The following is a 20,764-nucleotide window of genomic DNA, read 5'->3' on the forward strand; positions in this document are numbered from 1 at the left end:
TATGCATATCTCTTTCTTACATATATCACCTGTACGATCAATCTTTATATCAGAACGTACTAATTCTCGATGCATGTGCAGTTATTTATATATCATTGTGTATCGTCGATTATCATTGAATTCTATTGGCTGCGTTGAAAAGACAAAGCCTATGATTCTTTATTACGATTGATTTGTACATTTAGATCTAATAAAGAATTAAGAGCAAAAACTAATCATATTAAAAAATGCAACCTACAGTAATGCCAGAAATAAGATTTATTTTTTATTAAAAGACGTCTTTTTAATACACTTTAATACACTTTCATATTGGTCATATTGGTTACTTTTTGGTATTATTTGTAAATTAAAAATGATTTATTTTTTCGTTTATTTAAACAAATTTGTAACGTTATTGAAAACACTTTTATTTCTAAATTAGCTTTTAATGTAAATCCGAAAAAATTTGATTTAAATTCGATTCACTTTTTCGAATAAAAAAGATTCGACGTAAAGTTCGATTCGATGTAAAAATTTCAAATTCAATTCGATTCGTTTTCGAACATATTATCAAAGAATTCGTTTCGATTCGACCTCACAAATGCTTGACTGCACATCTCTACCACATAAATCTACTTTATTAATTTAAACTTGAACTTTGAGATCTTTTACGAATCGTTACGAATATAAATTGGAAATGTATCAGTGCTTTGGAACGAGAATGATTGATATCATTTTATGAATAAAAAAATAGAGAACATTTCCTCTTTCATCGGAAAACGATGTCGTTTTCAGTGTTCCAAGGTATTGATGCAAAACTATCCTTTGTATCGGATATGCCAAATAGACTGGTTTTCCAAACGTGTGACGGATAGGTGATGCATTGATTCTACGTGAGCCTGAATACAACGTGGAGAAACAAAGTGTTATGTTTTGTTTTCAGGCGATATACGACATGCTCGGCGCGTGTTCGAGCAATAGGCCGGCAGACAGCGCAGAGGAAAGAGCGAAGAACATATTCGCGAAGATGGACGAGAACAACGATGGACAGCTGACACAGGAAGAATTTCTGAAGGGTTGCCTCCAGGATGAGGAGCTATCGAAGATGCTCGCTCCTTAATCCCGACGTCGCCGCACTTCCGCACGAGCCGTCGACGCGCGATAAAAGACACCACGCCCCACACCGACTCCCTCATAGAACTCGACGGAAACGTCAAAACGCCGGCAACAATAAGGCCACCACCGAAACGGACACTCGCGAACATACACGCATCATTTACACGCAACACGTATCAACGACAATTTCCTATTAACTATGACGTACGCTATTATTGTGACGGTTCGATAACCAGGCCGTCGCTCGTGCCCGACGGGGAGGGCACAAGCTATGATAACGGACGACGATTGAGGATGATAGATAAACGAGGAGGAACAGCGATTCAAATCGAATCACTGTCCTGATCCTCGTGGGAACAAGACTTGAAAGAGGAAAAATTTCACGAGAGACGATCGCAATGGCACACCGCTCGCCCAGATATTCGCACGGTTGACTGCAGGACAGCACAACGGTGATGTGTAAATGATCCTAGGAATGTCTCGTAAATATGAGAAACAAAGAGTGTGACACCATCGTTTATGACGGCGAGGGAATCTAATTAGCTTGTGGAAATCCTCATCTGTTTCGCGAACTCGCCACGTCGACAATCGCACGGTGGATTCCGCCTCGCCGAATTTGTCATCCGGATTCAGGAATGTCCTCGGAGTGCGGTGTTAGAATTAACGCGAATGAGCTTTACGTTCTCATCGAGGAAGGTGACAATGTCGGTTGTTAAGGACCGCGGAGTGGCTCTCGAAATCCGCGTTCGCACCGACGATTCAGCTTTACTGGTCCCGGACAAACGATTCGCTATCTCTTTCCGGATTATGGTCCCGTCTAGTAACAGAGACGAAGACCAGAAACCTCATGATCCTCTGATGCGCTTTAGGGGTTGTAGAGATTTCGCACATAGCTTCGTACAATTTTGCTTGTCGCAAACACAACTCTAATTTTATTCTGGATTTCGTAATAATTTCCAGAAGTTTCATGATGAGTCTTGCTAAACTGCTATTTTTTTGTGAAAAATTTTGCTTCGTTATAATATAATTGATAAAATTATTCAAGCTCGTCATAAATTTTTTTACAAACCGCTTGATTATTACAAATACTTGATCTAAAGTATTTGCAGAAGCACATTTTTGTATACATACAAATTACAAATAAATCTTAAATATAAATAGATCTTAAATTATATAATTCTGAAACTAATTACGATTAATTTGATCTGATTTAAGTCTATCAATTTTTTATCTTCAAATTTAAATCTTTGCACGAAGCTCGCTTTTTCTAATTCCCTGTAAGTACGTTAGAACAGCTCAAAGCCGACTGTGATTTCAATCTCGTGTAAACTACTTGTTTATCACTGTTAGTCTCCACTTCACTCCATTACTCATTCTGTAAGACTCGCTTGATTAGATTACGCCGTGAGAGCTACAAGGTTGACTTGTAATCCTAATTATACAGAAATTCTAAATAAGATAGGAAATTTATGTTGCATCAGAGGATTACAATCGGGATTACAATTGATCGAAGTCGGCGCAATTGGCCTGAAATTGTGATGTTATCGTAAACGCGAATGGAATTTCAGTGGAATTTCGCCGAGGGTGAAAGCAAAGATACCCATACGAGCGAGTCTCGTATAGAATTAACAATTGCGAGAAACTTACGCGCGTAAGACGCACGAGAGACGCATGCCACGAGCGATCGCGGATATGCGTCCTTTTTCTTTCTCGGACTTGCATTGATCGATCGATGCAGGTCGTATCCAAGATCGGCGTTGCGAGAGGGCGATGCCGGCCGCCGTCCGTGATATGACGACGGTGTTACGCGCCCGCGCGAGGTGCTAACACAACGAATTGCGAATTACGAGGTAATGTCGATTAGATAGGGGGAATAATATCGCTTAGGGGTGACACAACGTTAATTTTATACTGGCACACCGCGGGAAAGTATTGCATCGTCGACCAGCACGCGCGTCATCCCTCCGCTGAGAAATCGATACGTACCTCGCATACGATGTTATTACGGCGTGCAGAGGATGCGGAGAGTAGCACCTGCAGTACGAGTCGTATGTACATATTATCGTGTTCGCCAGAAATCCACCGGATGTCCGTCGCGCTCGTGGATTAAGGGAACGGTGGAGGGAAGCACTGCGGGAGGCGATAAAAGCGGATATTAATTTCCGGATACTCGAAATTCCTGTTCGAAACTCCGCGAGTCGCTTCGCAAATCTATGTATTCGCGCTTTCTTTTTTTATTATTTTCTCGCTATTTCCTTGGATATTAGATGTAACTAAATTTTCAACATGTATCTTGACTGCCGCGAGAAATTCATATAGAGGAATTCCGATGACAATGATTGTTATCAAAATAACAGTCTAGATATTTGAACGTCAGTCAGGTTTAATCTGATCTTAATTTATTTGCCCTCTTTGGAATAGGAATAAGAGAAGGATAAAAAGTAAATTAAACTATAGCTGAAGAGTTAACCGATGGGATCGACCAAACAAACCTCTTCTAATTATCGTCTGGTGCATTAATTTGCTTTTATGAGATTTGCGATGGTCTTTATTTCGATCGTTATTACGCGGGACGTCATCAGCCTTTTTTTTTTGTCACGTTGCAATTATACGGTGCAGAAAAAGAATGAACGATTAATTCCATTTACCATTCTAATCGATACGAAGGGGAATCGACCTCGTAACTGCATAATGATCGTTTTAATCCGTTCGACAGCGTGCTCGTCGACGTTTCGACACCTTCCATTACGAAGGCTTCGTGTTTTCTCTTTTTTTCTTTTTTCTTTCTCATATCCTGCACGTAGCATATATTGAGATACGTGTACCCGCGAGGAACACAATGTGTACCGAGATCAAATACTTTACGTGCATATATTTTAATTTAAGATTTATGAAAAAGCATCACACACGTACTACGGATATGCAACATCAAACGTGACGCTCTTCGCATGGCAAATAAATTGAGAAACTTGTGGCACGTGCGAAAACGGATGAATTGGTCATTTCCTGTCGAGAATCCTGTGCCTTGCGCCGAGTTGGTAAGTCATCATCATATATTATTTTGACCCGAATATGAAAGTTCTTGATGCTTTAAATACATTTCGAGCGATTATTTACGAGCGATCTCTTCTTATCGAAATCAATGAAAAAGATTTTTAAGGAAAGTTGAAGCTAAAATATTTTCTATTTTATCGAATGGTTCTTTCATTCTTTAATGGTGTTCTAAAAGCTTTCACGAATGCATCTTGAGATGCCTTACCATAATGCACAGAATTATCGACGTCCGTTGTATATATTTTGGCATGATCGGTTCCAAATGGCAGAAACGATCATTAAGCCCGCAGTACATCCATTATGTCTCGTTCTTGATTTATCCTTTCGTATGTGCTGCTGTGAATACTGCATAGCACACTGATATTATATACGTTACAGATTGCACCGTAATTGTTTGGTTATCCGTTTCCGATAATTCAGCAATTTCTCGCGATTTGCACTGTAATTTGAAGCATTTAAGTTTTTATTTTTACTACAATAACTAATTCTTTCGCGCACAGAGACTCTAGAGAAATTAAAAATCTTTCAGCTTTTAATATCTCTTTATATAAACGGAAGTTATTTATATATCTATCTTGAGTTACATGTTCAATAATGAGTAATAAAATTGTTCATATCTATGCTTGAAAGAAGGTATATGTTCAAAAGTTTGTCTTATTTCAAAGAGAAATTAATCTTGAAAACAAATTAGCGAAGTACCGATAAATTGAAGTAGATTGAAGTTCGTATCTAAAACGATAGAGATCTTAAATTAATCAGCCATATACCATTTCAAAATGCATGTTACACATGCTGTAACTTACAAACTAGTATCGACCTCAACACATACGTGTGCCGCGGGCTTTAAAAAGAATCGATCAGACAACCGAGCATAATAAGAAGCAAATGTCAGCTTGAAGAAGGCCAACGATAATTTTTGCATAACACGGTTAACTTCAGGTACTTTTTCTGCGGTGTAGCATCGCACGTGACACGAGAAATTCCCACGCAATACAACTTAGTTGCGCTTGGAACACATTGTGATCCTCGCGGATTACCTGGTGGCTAGAAATAAAATGCGTTGCACTTATATTCGCAGGCTTTTCACAAACGAGTCTCTTCTAATCGGTCGATTGAACGTATGCCACGCAAACGGATGAACGCAATAGATAATGACTCGATGAATGAAAATTAGTTTTTGATCTCTACGTGAAGAAGTTGTAACTATTAGACATTAATAAGTAGTGAGAATTATAAAAAGTTTTGAGATAACACAGAAGTGTAAGCGATCTAGCAATCGATGATAGGAAAAACGTAACTCTGAAATCAAAAAAACGTGTGTCGCGTATCTCGGTTCTCGTTGTGGATTATAAATTATTACGTTGGAACGTTTTAAAGACTATATAGTTTAATTGTTACTGTGTTTGAGCATATGAGAATTAATATTAGAACTAATTATTTTTCAACGTAATAATTTATGACTTGCACGTGAAGCTGATTCGGATTTGTTCATGAAATAGATATTAATCCGATTTATTAATCCGATTAGCATCCGAGATACAATATTCTCTATGCAATTGTTAGGCCACTCTGTATATTTGTATATTATCGTAAGATGAATCAAATTGATTAATAACTGTGGAAATAATATCGAATTAATATAGTCGTGAACACCGATATATTGAATGTTGGATATAAAATAAAATAAGAGACTCGCGGCGCGAGTAAAGTTATAAAACGTAATTGTACAAACAATTGTTTCCTGTCGATAAAGAATATTATTAAAATCAGTCGATGCGCGCGAATGGAAGAAAAAGAGAGAAGGAGAGAAAAAGCGGATGAAGGAGCTTTTAATTAAAATTTCTATTCATCCTTCAGTGTCATTCGCCTGCAGTTATTAAAACGAGTAAAAGAAAAGAAGCCTGTAATCTCAGTCAACAACGTGGACGAATGTCGTTAAAAATTTGCATCGCAACGCGTAGATTACAACGTGCTTGTGATATCGATTCGAATTAGATCCGTTTAATTGAGATGGATTCTACTGTAATTCTTGGATGAACGAAGTATATTTGAGAATCCTGTATATCTTACAGGTTTCGTAAAGAATAATGCAGGAATTTCAGCAATCTACATAGAATAATGAACGTTTTCAAGATAGCATTACAGATTGCATGTTCTACAGAGATCTGTTATAATTAAACGATCGATAGCTTTAATAAAGTGAAATCTCCTTGGCAAGTTTTGCATAAAAATATTATAATTATGATCTAGGAGAGTTTTGCTTTCCGAATCGGCAAAATATACTCGTTAAAATTGTAGAGCTGGAAGGCATCACTCTACTCTGTATTTTCCAAATATGGAATGTTCTTTTATGCTCTCGATATTTCACAAATTAACATTTTTTATTGATAAACTTGGTATGAGAATAATTATTTTAATTATTAAAAATTCTAAATCCCGAATGAAAAAATCCAAGTACTTTGGGGACTTGACAAGAATGCGACGTAAATGTTCGATGATTTAGAAATTCTTAAACTGTTATATACGTGCCATTGCAATATACTATTCGTTGTGTAGTTATTCAGTGGATAGTTTATAAATGCAGTTAATAAGAGAAAAATTTGGATAATAAGAGAATAATCGATCAATGGCGTAAAAATATCGTTTTGATTAGGAACGTTGACAAAAATTATTAGTTGATACTACGATTAACGGAAGGTATCGACCTTAATTGGCGACCAAACTTGATGAATCGTCAATCGCGAATGGTGGTATTAAAATTAATTTATGATACCAAAATTTATTACTCGTATTAAGAATAATCGATGAAACTAATCAATTAGGCTCGTACCTATATTAGTAGAAGATGGTATCAATTTTCATCAATGGTACTAATGTAACATGAAAATTAATTGTTAGTATCGAATTTGATACCAGAATCTGTCGGCTTTACAGTCTACTTTAACTTGGGAAACGGTGCGCTGAAGGAGAGGCCTCGTTTGTATTAACGAAAAACAACGATAAGCGGACCATAATATGTTATTGGCACGTCGTATTAACGTAAAAAATCCCGTTGCTAAACAGAGACCGTTTCGTGAAAGCACGCGAAAACCGTATCCTTTCCTTAAATAAAAAATAAATTCGATTAGATGCACTTAATGCGCACTGTGTACATTAAAGCCATCGTACGTACAAATTGACGTAAAAATGTGTGTTTAATATAAATATAAAAATGAATTAAACTATGAAAACTTCAATACACTTTATTGTGCTGTTAAGTAAAATCTGTATTTTATAATTTGAAATATTTTCATTTTATTTTTACACAGAAAATCAGCGCACAATGGCTTCAATATGCACCAGTGTGTCCAATCGAATTCGCTGTTACTTTCATGCAGCGGGGCATGTAGATAATATCTCGTGTATGATGGATAATTCACATTTCCGTACATCAAGCCTGAAACTGATCGCAATAATCGTCGTTAGGGAAGATACATCTATCGCTCGAATCGTGCACTCTAATGACATGATAGACTAGCGTCTATACTAGTGATAGCATTCGACCAATTGTGTGTTTTTATTAGATAGAACGATGCGCTTTTCGGTACATGGTCGGATTTCTCTCCTATCTTCTCTTTGCGCTCCAGGTCGTAATTCTCCTCGAAATACCGCTGAAACATCGCATCTGCCGACTCGATCGATTTCGTGCGCGGTTTTCCTTCGTGCATGAATCATGTAGATATAAATTAGGAACGTATTGCTTTATAGAACGAGCGACAAAATGTTGCAAACTTTATCACGTTGCGAGTGACTTCGCTGGAGATTTTGTAGACGAGGTCGGTTAATCTAGTCGATTTTATGACAAAGAGTGTTCTCGCTCGTTATTTACACGTGGTACTAAGGCGCGAAATTGCATCGAGGTCGTGATAATTCGTGGCAAATTGTTGTTTGAAAGAAAAATTGATCGAATAGACTCACGGAATAGATCGTCGAAATAAGTAAAAACACGCGCTCATACATATTTATATTAGGCTAGGTACATATCATCGGCTCCTTCCATGACGCGTGAGAGGCAGAAGGTTCTCTCGCTTCGCGATTTTACTCTCTATGTGCTTCAATCGCAACTACCACGATTAAGTCAATTTTAAACGAGGAAAAAGATAAGATCTATCCGTTAATACGATATTTCGAAATATATATATATATATATAAACGTATATAATTATATATAATATATATAAATATATATAACGTGTTACAAATAATATTAATATATTAGACATATATTCTATGTGTATAGCGAATCTGTATCAGTTCGTAAAAGCGGTCTTGTCCGCTGGCGACAAAATCAATCGCGCGGGAGGGAGAACGAGATTTTCTCGGTGGACAATAGCTCTATTCTTTTTAGCTAAATTTCTTGCACCGTTCATTTTTCTTTTTTTTTTTTTTCTTTAACGTAGAGAGAAAAAGAGGAAAAAGGAATCTTGCAAGAAGTTCAACTAAAAAGAAAAGGCTTAATTACTTCTGGATGTCATTTGTTTTACGAATATTAATGATATCTCAAAATTTCAAAAGAAAGTTAGTCTCAAGACAAATTAAAGATTTTCTACATATATAACGAAACTGTGTTCAATCTTATTTCAAGATTCGATACAATTTTTAAGTTAAAATATTGACATATAAATATTTTTAAAAACCTATTATGTATTGTCAAATTCTTTAACTGAAAGAAGTGACAGGGGAGAGACTGATTATTCGAAAATGCATTTCGAAATGCATTTGCGCGAAATCGCCAATGTATAAGACCCAAGGTAGGCGCATTCGTTGATTTAAGATTCATTTATATAGAAATCATAGACAATCAAATAGGATCTTATCGTAAAAAAATTGACTAATCCTAGTCGAGTATTTGATTGTGATTGATCAGTTTCCTACGACTTAAGACTTCACGATTGTCTAAGGTTGCGTTCGAGGAGTGCGCTATCAACGCTATTTGTGTCGTACCATCCTTGTTTAATGGACGATGAAGGTAGAATGACACAATATCGCTAATAGCGTCTCCTCGATCCCAGCCTAAGACTTCTATGTAGACGAGCTTTTACAATATGTACTCACGTTCTAATCGCTAATCGCTAAACCGAAACTCGGTTCGTAAATCCACGCACGATTTTTCGGGTAGACTGGGAGGGGGGGATAATGCGAAGAACCGGACATTGCAACTCTCTCCTCTCGAATAGAAAGTGCAGCATTGACAATCGACATAATAAGAGTTCCCTTTTACGAAAGAGTACGTCACCGTACGTAGACGGAAGAATTTTATAAAGCTTAAGAACGGACCTAAAGTGCATTACATTATTAGAGGAGCCGTCGTTTGCGTCTCGATTGTCGCCCCCTTCGACATGTGTGTACGTGTGTGCGTGTGTGTATGCGTGCCAGTGACTCCTTACGCTCCGTTAGCACATACCTACACGCAATAGAAATGTAATATGCACATAAATATGCACGCACGCAAGTGATCGTGCGCGAATATGCGCGTCCAGAACTCAATTTCCGTCGTACCACATTAAAATGACGTTTCTATTAGCGGGCTGTTCATGCTCGAATCACGAGCTCTAAAATCGAGCACCAATTTTAAATATCGACTCTCCTCCGTCTCTCCTTATTGAGATCCACTTTTCTATAGATCATCACGCGCGCGACGCAGACCTTTCGTAGGGATAACATTATCACGAGATCAATTGAGATAACTGTGACGTCGATGTAACATTAAATAAATGTTTTCCGATGAATGGTAATTGATGATTATCATTTTGTAAATGATTTTATATTTCCGTTAGTCTTTAGAGAATGGGGACTATTTTTAAAATTTTTATAGATTTTTTGACAATAAGTAAGATTTATTATAAATAATTTATTGTACCCTTTATTTCAAAATGATCTTGTTTCAGCGCCACATTAGTATCTTTCTCGTTTTCTGTAAAAATTAAACAATCGCCTACTTATGATCATCGCTGAATTCATTACTTTCTAATTGATCCCGATTCTTACGGTTCGCCGCGAAATGACGAAGATAAAGTCAATTTCAGATTAATGAGAACGCGATAATAATGTAACGAGCAACACAGTGGATGAGAACTAATCGATTCGAGCTACTGTTCTTATAATCCATGCGATTTTATTTTTCTACGCCTTCCTTTTAATTTGCTCGTTTACACATCGACATGACGTGACACGAACGTGATCTCTCAAAACTCTCTGCTCAATTTCTCTTATCGCATGTTCCCTTTCCGTTCCGCTTTTCGCAAAACGCGTTTAAACTAGTAATCTAAATAATAAATTTCATTAAAACATATTTGTTTTGCCACACGACTAAACTCTCACATAACCGGAATACTCTTCAAATAACATTTCCTCAGAGCGATTGTAAACTCCGTTTACAATTTCCGATTCCTCAGTTTGCAGAAATATTTCATTATTTCATTTCGTATTTAACGGACGTTTTGCCAACAATGATAGAAATTCACTCATTGAACGTCTTAAGTCCCTAACAGTTTGGATAACTGAATTATCCAGGAAGCAATTTCTCTTCTCGGATGGTTAGGTATTTAAACTATCTGAGAAGAGTTACTGCTTGTTGTGTAGTTTCATTGGCATCCGATTCTGATGAACATTGCGTCACGTATTCTTCTCCAATGTTGCACATTTAATTGGGAAAATTTCGAATTTGATTTTGCATCTTCGAACGAGGACCACAGCAATAAACGAAAGTTGTTGTTTTTCTCACATTTTTACACAACACTCGATTTCCGAATTTTATACAGAAAAGAAGAATCTCGTCTTGCTGAATGACATGATTAAAGAATTTCGATTAGTACAAGATGAGTACAAGAGTGTTCCGGTTCCCGCGACAGCTAAGTGCGATTTCGCATTGACCGATAAATTTAATCTCCAGGGAAACATCGGCGCCGCCGGTTCGATATGTCGATGCCGATTTGGTCTATTGAAGGATCAATCTCGGTCGTAACGGGTCCTTCCTCGCCACGGTAGCTACGTATCTCAATTCGCTTGCTTGTAATATCGATGAGTTGGCTCTACGCTGCAATTTCCGCAGTTTGACCTTACTCGACAGAAAGGTACTTCGCTCGTAACCCTCCACCCTGATTAAGTACGTCACAGTATCATTTATTCTGATAACAACTTGCGGACGCTTTAAATCAGTGGTTTCCAGCCCTTTTTGTTACGTATATCTTTCACTCACTAATGTATATCTCACTAATTATATCCACAAATACTGTAATTACATTTATTTTTAAATAAATATTTATATAATAAAAAAATTATGAAAAGAAAAGCATAATAAGAGCATATAAATATTTATAATAATTATGTCTCATCACATTTAACTTGGCACTTAATTTTTTTATTTAAAAAAAAATAACTTTATTAATCTTTATCTAATTATTTTTACTTGATTGTAATAACAAAAAGTAAGCAGAATTTAATTTTGTATAATAATGTATAATAAATTGTTGCTGCAAAATGTTTTGCAACAAATAATTACAAATTCCATTGCAACTGTACTTGGGTTTAGAATTAATTGGGGTGCAGGAACATACTGACTTACCTATTAACTTCCCAATAACCGCAATCCCTAGTAATGCAATTATATAAAGTGGATTTTGTAGATTTACGTCGATGTTAGAAATTAGTCGCTTTGAAAAAGAAATCCTTTATGCGACATACCTTTCTCTCGAGTGTGTGCTTTTTAATTTCGCGATGAGTGTCACGTGCTCTCGTCCATAAAAATAGTTCTCTCTTCAAAATGAAAAAATTACTTTAAAAACGAATGGTGTATGTGCGTGATGTACATTATAAACTACAACACTCCATTTTTCTGAGCTTTAAAAAATACGACATCATTCTTGCTTCTAATTTCTATTACGATGTTAGTTTTGATCGATGATAAATAAAAAATCGAACATCGCAATTGTGCATATTCGGATGCAGGATACACTTTCAATTACTCATGGTATCACGCAGAAGTTAATCTTTTCCTCGAAAAGTCTGCTGTCCCGCGCTTGACTATCGTCGATTGGAAGAAGATTAATTTAGGATACGCTCGCGTTTATCGCATAATGTAGCGTAATTACTGTGTTATTCTGACGTCGCTCTTATTGCATTGAATATTCATCTGATGTAACTTAGGACTGAACGGTAATCCTGAGAGAGGCACGTCTCGTGACGTCCGGAGCTTATCCGTGAAGGAGGTATTCGCGCGTTCCAGTATCATGCCTCTTGCCTCGGAGCTTTACACGCTCGCGCAGAATTAACCTTTGAAAGGGCTAAGTCAATAGTTCATGCAAGATTATCGTCGCTGTCTCATTAACGGAAAGTATTTTGTACATGTATATATAAATATAAATATATATATGTCTAGTTTAACTGATATAGCTTCATCGCCAAATGTAATCAAATCGTGTTTATTAAGGACGATAATGCCGATAAACGTGATCGTTTTAGTTAATAATCTTTATAAGACAGTATATACGCGGATATGTAACTTGGATCGCAATTTTTCCCATTTTCTTTACTTCAGCGTGACTTATAGCATGAACTACTTATAAACAATTCATTAACGATAAACTCGCTCTACGAAAGCTAGCCACTCATTATTTTTATCTTCAAATTCAATCCAGTCTACTGGATATTCAGATAATTTCAGAATATAGAAATACTGAATACATTCTGAATTTCCTAAGCTTCTCGTTTATTACTAATTTTTCTTTAGATTTATTCTTATTACATTATCTCAGTCTTTTTCGTATGATAATGAATCTGTATCGCGAATTGTTAATTATTTCGTAAAATAATCATTCCGCTTAAACTGCTTAATCAATGTGCATTAATTAATTATACATATGTATACAATATTTAATTATCTATAAATGTTGTAGCCGAAGGCAATCTTATTATTACCGATGTGCTAAATGGATTCGTAGATCAGTAAAATGATGAAAGTAATGCGCTTCAGTTAACTTGATAGTCTGCAATTTGTACAAAGCAGCCTCTAATTAATTCAGAAGACGGCACAAGACGCGTAATGTACTGTATATGACTCATCGTCGAATCGTATCACAGTAGTTTACATTATCGTATTTCACGTTTCGAATTCCTTGCTTCACTAAGATCACGTTCTAAGCAAAAAGGGAAGCAGAGAAGTAGAGAGAATATTGCAAGAGAAGTGCTATCTGAGTACTGCTGTTAATAAAAACATAAGTAAATTGTAGTTACATCTTTAACATGTCTTATTTATGGGGATGCTTTTAAATTATATTATTATTAAAAATGTAACCTCCACATTGTCGCACATTTTTTAATGACAAATATTGCAGCGAATTTGAGGACAATGTTTTTCTTACAATTAGTGAAAGTAAGTCAAAGCATTAATCAATTTCCTGTTAAAAATAAAACGAAAGAAGGCATTTTACAAAGTAAAATGGAGGGAATCAATGAGCAAAATTATATTTAGATCGAGTTTACAATTAGAGTTTAATATAGTAAAATTTTGATTTGTGAAATTTAATTATAAAAAGATATATAATGTGCTAAAGATGGAAAATTATTATGATAAACAATTAATTTCGATATTTTCGTTAAAAGAATATCAATCCCAAAATATCTCTTATTTACAAATGATATTTAAAAAGTTGGATATATTTATATACATTCATATTTAACGTTTCAAGATTAATTTATTTAAGTTACGATGTACAATGATGAAATCTTTCACTTTATTATAAAAGATACAAAATCATTATATAATATATTTATGAGATTATTATAAAATTATTACAAATTATTATTAATACAAACTAGATTATTTATTAATAGCGATTTAATTTTCATGCACTGCAAAATGTAACTAGTTCAAGATGTAACTATTTTTTACACAATTTTAATTGCAACCATGATTACGTGTTTTCTTTTTCCTGGATTATGGATTCTGCTCTTAGAGCGTGATCCTGAGGGAAAGATTACGGGGAGAAAAATATCGGTGGAAATAATCGTTAATCTTTCTCGCCTGAGTCTTGATCTTTTCTCTTTTACGATAATGCGGCAGAATCAATCTTAACGTGGTCATAACGAAGAACACGAGGATTGAGACGCGAATCCGCGATCGATGCTCTTCGAGGTATGTGTCTGATGAAGATATTCGTGAGGAATGTACTGCCGTTAATTACAGTCCTTGATTCGTAAGCGCTTTAAGCATTGTGCACAGGTGATTTTCCCGGAACAGACCTTCCGTGAACATTTTATCATTATTTAGTAAACTCTTTAGACTACTTAGGATCAGAGCGCTTGAAACTTCACGTGAAGTACTATATATTCATACATGTTTTAAATTATGTAAAGAAGTTAAAACTGAGAAAAATTGAAGATTTAAAGAATTTCGCGTTGAATTTTTTTTTTTGATTCACAATTTCGAGAGCAATGTCAAAAAGTGACAAAAATCTCAGTGTTCCAAAAACATGTCAAACAATTAAATACGTCGCTTATTGCCGACCAATAGTAAAAAGTACCTTGTTTTTGTATGAGAATTAAGAAATATATGAAGTCTCTGATAGGCAAATTCTAGAATTAGATCAAATCCATATTTGCAATCCCACAGATGTTACTCTTGCTTCATGCAGAAAAAGAAGCTTGCTATCTGTGCACGCTAGCAAATATTCTACGTCGTGAAAAAAATTATACTCTACGAAACGCATGACGAGTAATTTTAATTTTGCACATAAAAAAAATAAATTTTATAAATATATAGCGTCTAAAGAAATAATTAATAATAACGGATCCGTGTAGACATTTATAAATTACATCATTAGAGATATAAACGATCTCAAAGATTATTCTTAAATATTAGGTAATATTAAATCTTTCATTGTGGCACAAATTTTTCTCTGACGATGCAGTCTTATCTCGTTCTATGAATATTTGATAGAAGAATAAACAATTATCCAAGTGTCAATAAAGCAAATAAGATATTAATTATCTAATTTAATAAGCTTTAGATTCGGACTTTAAATTCTTATCGTCATATTTCAAAATTTCTAGAACGTAAAATATAAATTTTGTGCTTAATGTTAACGGACTCTTGATAGTAATAATACAAATTTTTATCCAGTCCGTAATAAAAATCTTAGTGATATATTGTTCTAATCTTAAGAAAAAAAAAACAGTCTTGTAAAAAGTAAACTATTATAGTTTTTATTACTATGTATAACAGGAAAAATTCAAATTAATTAAGGTGTCTCTTAGTCATATCTTTTAGATGCTTATATGGCCTAGATTTTTTGGGGAAAAAATTGCGATATATTTCATAGATCGACATAGAAATTAAATGCCATGGGTTATGAGGATACTTATATATTTCCGATTTTAACGAGAATGGAACTCTCTTTGATGACGTCGATTGCATCGATCGGAACTATTGATGTGCACGATATTTCTACCTACTTGCACTTTAACGACCACAACTATCTCCTGATACATGCAATGTCATTGATCGCCTGGTTTGCTATTTTCGCATCATATCCAACACGCGAGATCTGGACTGCGAAGCTTCAGAAGTCGTATTTCAATGCGATATGTATCACAATGCGATAACATGTTTAAGCAAACTTTACCTTCCAATTGCATAATTTTGCGAGCAATCAAAACCAATCGTATGGGATTACTCTTGGGTATTTGAGCAACCGATCGTATACATTTCTGCCAAACGATATCCATTTTTTAGAGAAGCACTAAGAATAAATCTAATTGTAAGTCGATATTTCTATGTCACTAATTAGATATAATCTATAGCGAATTATCTATATTATGAGATTACAATCTAGATTACGCAAAAGCTTACGTATCATTACTTTTGATGCATTGACGCTCTTATTATTATATCTTTGCTCACCCACGTAGAATTAATTAACAACGTAATCGTCTGATGCTAATTATCAATCACGATTCTTTAAACACATTCGATCGAATTAGAAAAGTACAAAGATTTAATCACACAATCGTGTGTAAAATCATTTATTTATAATCAAACTTGAATTTGCGTAACCAACGATTAAAAATTATTAAAAATTCGTTACCTTGTTTTAGCTCCATTATTTAGAATTGTTGTGCCACTTAGGAATGATTACATCAAGATATCTATAAACAACGCGGTAAATGCGTTCAGAATTTCGCAGGCATGCCACTTCCTAATTAACTCGACAAGTCCGCTTATCTAAAAACTAGACTCTCAGGCGTATTACAAACGTCCTTGCGAGATAATCACGGGCGTGGCACTTTGCATACGGTCGTTTCACATTTCAAGTAAAATCATTTTTCCGGAGAAGGTCGTTACCGATCAGAACGCGAGACAACAGATATAAATCTTTCAGGGGGTATCAATTTTGTCCGAAGGCCATAACGAGCTTATGACTCGTGACATCACCGAGATAAAAGAACAGGGATTTACCTTATTAGATAATACGCAACGAAAAGGGAAGAAATGGCACGGCATTTATTCGTTAAATAGTATGAACCATATTTTTTATGATTATGAAAATGATGTGCGTTTTGTTGAATAATATGAATTTTTAATTTGCTGTGCAAAAAGTCGCGAAATAATTTACAAGAAAGAAGCTATTAGCTTTGGAGTTAAATATATGTCGTTCCAATAATTGTCCCGCAATTCCCTTCTATCACTAGTGGTAGAATAAAAATGAAACATAATGCAAGGTGCAACAGGAAAAATCGATAAAATGTATGTTTCAAACATTCATTACAATGCAGTAGCATTAATATTGCTCGATTAAAGCTACTGTAAGATGTATTACGATCGTGGAAAATATGGTAAATATTCCTGGCACTTGTTTCGCATTTTCGATCTACAACAAATCGTGAAAGCTATGAATGGCTCATTGTTAAATTCATAGTGTCAAATTACATTCAATTTGAATTATTTTTAACCATTTCTATATTTAAGTTGCCACTGTTCCTACTCAATTAATTTTAACTCAATGGACTTAAATAATTTAACTTAAAAAATGTATTAAATTTGACTTAAATTTAATTGATGATTATTTTCGAATTGTATACGTTAATATGAATATTGTTTAGTTTGAAACTAATCACAAAAATGAATTGATTTACATTTTGACACTCATGAAAGTAAAAGATAAGACATTATTTAACTCAAAGCATGAGTTATTATTGCTCTTTTGATATAATAGAGAATTTTAATTTATTAAATACTTAACAATATAACATAAGTTAGTTATAACACACATTTTATGATTTCTATTTGAGTATTTTTGGATCGCGCGACGATTGATTTAAAAAATCAGAAGAGGGATATTTGCTCTTGAATAGTGCTATAACGAGATTTTAAAAAATTTAGTTGCAAAAGAAGAATGTCTTTTGAAGAGAGAAATATCTTTTTAAAAAAATGACATTTAGAAAATGAGGATACAAGCGATATCACAGCTCCGAGAGTTATATCTAAAATTAAATCTTCGCCATGGCGCACGTTGATCATGAAGAAAAAGGGAACTGCAATACTTTTATCATTATCTACATCGTTAAAACTTTTACCTGATTCCGATCTATATTATGCTATTACGCTATTACGTCCGCCGATCCGAATATGCTCCCGCACAACATTTTAGATTTCAGATACGTAGCAGATACATGAAATTTGAAATGTTGCTGTATAGCAGATACGTAACAATACGTATGAATCATGTACCAGATATATTAAATACCGATGAATGTCCGCTCTATAGACATATAATTTACATTATACCATGCATACCAAATACATATGATAATATATAATATATATTCGATACGTATTAAATTCGATACGTATTAAATACGTAAATTATGTATTTGATACATATCTCTAATATTGCAAATACGTTCAAAATGTACTATGTGTTATATAACCTATAAAAAAAATCGGATATGCATTAATTGTACAGCAATTACATTCAAACGTATATTCAAATATGTTACAAAATAAGAACTTACCTCTGACTTATTGTTTAATTTAAATTATCTTCTTATTATCTCTTTAACTTAAATTTATTTTACATGGAATTGTTTCGATCAGTACTAAAAATCCAAGCTTGACCGAAATAATTTATTTCTTGACTACTGTGTATTCACGCGGTCTAATATATGATACTTTAATATTGTTAAATTTGTTTATTCTTCGATTCAGATAATAACTGCGCACACAAAAACTTGCTCAAAACTGTCCGTTTATGATTTTTTAAATGTTATATGATGCTACTATGCACGCGATTTTGTAACATATTATTACATTCTGTTAAATATGTATTAACTACGTGTTTGATATATCCATGCATTTAAATATGCACAGTATATTTACTGTTACGTATTTTGACTTGGATATTTCACGTCCATTGCGTTAATTACGTATTTAAAAGGTACATTATATTTGATATGAAATAAAACGCAATGTAAATGCAACATAGATACGTATTTAATATATATTTGCAATGAAAGGTGTTGTGTGAGCTTATTCGAGCTCCACAGAATCGCAACGAGAGTCTTTCTCGTCTTTGTAACGAAGCGACGCGTAAGCAGGTTGTTTTGAACGGCTAAATAAATCAGTTTATTTGATTAAAGCGAATGCGTAATTAACGCATCCACTGATTACGCGAGATTTCCGTAGCGTATATCGTAAATATCTCGTAATTAGCGTATTATGTACTTTGGTGTATCGAGTGTATTACGCGTATTCTGCGGGATTTACAATCAACGACTTTCAAGAATACGTGATTTGATTCGCTTAAATCGCATTCGTACGCTTCTTTTTTTAGATCGCAACAATGTCATAATCTCTTAGTATGCGACACGACGTCTTTATATATTGACCCTTTTGGCTTTGTATTCACTCGCGATATTGCGTGCGTGCTTTTCATTGCGTAATTCATAGCAGTATATTTGTAATATAAATTTGTAATCTTTTTGAAATTATTTTTATAATTATCCTAAATTAGAATTAGTTTCCCGAACTCGTTTTTTTTTTATTAAATATTTCTTTTATGACTAATCCTTTTTAAATAACTTCAATTTGTCTATTTAGACAAAACAATCATTTAATGTAAAACACCATTTCCGGACGAAGATCGACTCCGAAAGGGTTAATAATGTATATTATATCGCTGTTAAATCAACGTAATAATTTGGATGCGATACAACCGATGTATTATAGTTAAAGAAAAGATGACAGAAAAACTGACACTGTAGTTTATTTCATAAAATCTGGTGAATTGGTCAGAAGAATATGTTAAATCTTTGTAATTGTAATTTTGTATTTTAATAAGTTCAGAATATATATGGGACAGAACCGACAGGAATATAATTGTAAAAATGTCAGTCCTGAGATTGTTGTCACAAGCACAACACGAAAACAGGCTTTTAACTGTCAGCGTGATCAAGGGGTAGTTAAATACATCAAACCAGAATTTTATCTGCCGAACTTACAGCGACGAGCTCACAGATGCAACTTTCACGTGGCAAGCAGTCTCCCGTGAAAAATTTCGCGATAAAAAGCGCGACGGTTTGTCTCTGAAAATGTGCTACTTCTCCGTTAACAAGCGGACATAAATCGCGACAATTTCGCGAGCGTCATCGCTGTCCCGAGATCATACAATTTTACTACGACGCAGCGTCCATCACCGGCCGATTTCTCGAGTTTCATGAGATGGATCCGGATGGATGCAGCTGCTGAAGAAGCGATCTCGGGATGGAGTAATTCATTTACGACGATAAAGTCTACGCATGCAATCGATTCGTGACGAAGACGACAGCGTGTTTCACGCGTCATTCACATGTCCGCACGTATAAGAACCGACGTCGGGTCGCGACCTACAGATCGACAGATCTTACGAAAGTATTGTTACGTGAACATGTATGTTGCCGAGCGTCATCTCATCGGGGAAACGCGCGTGGCGGGCCATCACCCGCACGTTTCACCGGGATGCAACTCGCTGAAAACGCCTCAGGGAGAGACCCGGAGGATCTTCTCTCTCTCCCGGGACGTCGTCGTTCGGGACGACGAAGGGATGCTGCCTGCCGTCGTCGGTTATCTGTACGTAACGAATGAGCGACCGTGCGAGATTGCATCACTGCACGATGTCGCATCCCCGAGCGAATTTATCGTTCGTGTACGCATAATATACGTGCGCCAAAAAAACACACACACACATAGGATTTAATTAATAATTATTTACCATAAGATCTAGTACTTACGTATTACAATTATTATATTGTGGTATAATTAATTCCGTTTAAGCGATATACATATATATATAATATATATATTATATATTGTATATTATATATGAAACTTCATATACTATATATATCGAAGCAAACTCGTATTTTGTATGCGAGTTACACGCGGCAAAGGACCGCGAGAGCCCGCATATTATCGTCTCATTACTAATATTATTATAATAAAGCACACACTACGCTCCAAATGTATTATTATTATTATTATTACTCTATTATTGCTCTATTAATCTTGAAATTTTCTTCTGTTACAGTTGCGTGAATGCGTATG

The 20,764-nt window shown here is 34.9% G+C and overlaps 2 protein-coding genes across 7 annotated transcripts in view; both read left to right on the top strand.

Annotated features, from left to right (window-relative positions):
- The window catches only part of LOC105146385 (neuronal calcium sensor 2), a 138,598-nt gene extending 117,917 nt beyond the window's left edge, over positions 1-20,681 (top strand). For 3 of the 4 annotated variants that reach the window (XM_087404499.1, XM_011056592.2, XM_087404498.1), the window contains one exon: positions 923-20,681. In XM_087404499.1, the coding sequence (XP_087260625.1) occupies positions 923-1,099 (177 nt within the window). In that variant the 3' untranslated portion in view covers positions 1,100-20,681. The remainder of the gene's footprint in view (positions 1-922) is intronic. The other variant, XR_015544561.1, reaches the window with a different exon arrangement.
- Positions 1-20,764, top strand: part of Nca (neurocalcin homolog) — a 207,558-nt gene that overhangs the window by 169,873 nt on the left and 16,921 nt on the right. Inside the window, exon 1 of one of the 3 annotated variants that reach the window (XM_011056598.2) lies at positions 4,009-4,133. The exons of the other annotated variants lie outside the window; for them this stretch is intronic. The gene's annotated coding sequence lies outside the window, so the exon portion shown is untranslated. Of the gene's footprint in view, positions 1-4,008; positions 4,134-20,764 lie in introns of those variants that run through there. 3 annotated transcript variants of the gene reach the window in all.

This window comes from Acromyrmex echinatior, chromosome 3 (assembly GCF_024713525.1).
Source record: "Acromyrmex echinatior isolate Ae372 chromosome 3, ASM2471352v2, whole genome shotgun sequence".
In the NCBI taxonomy this organism is placed as follows: domain Eukaryota; kingdom Metazoa; phylum Arthropoda; class Insecta; order Hymenoptera; family Formicidae; genus Acromyrmex; species Acromyrmex echinatior.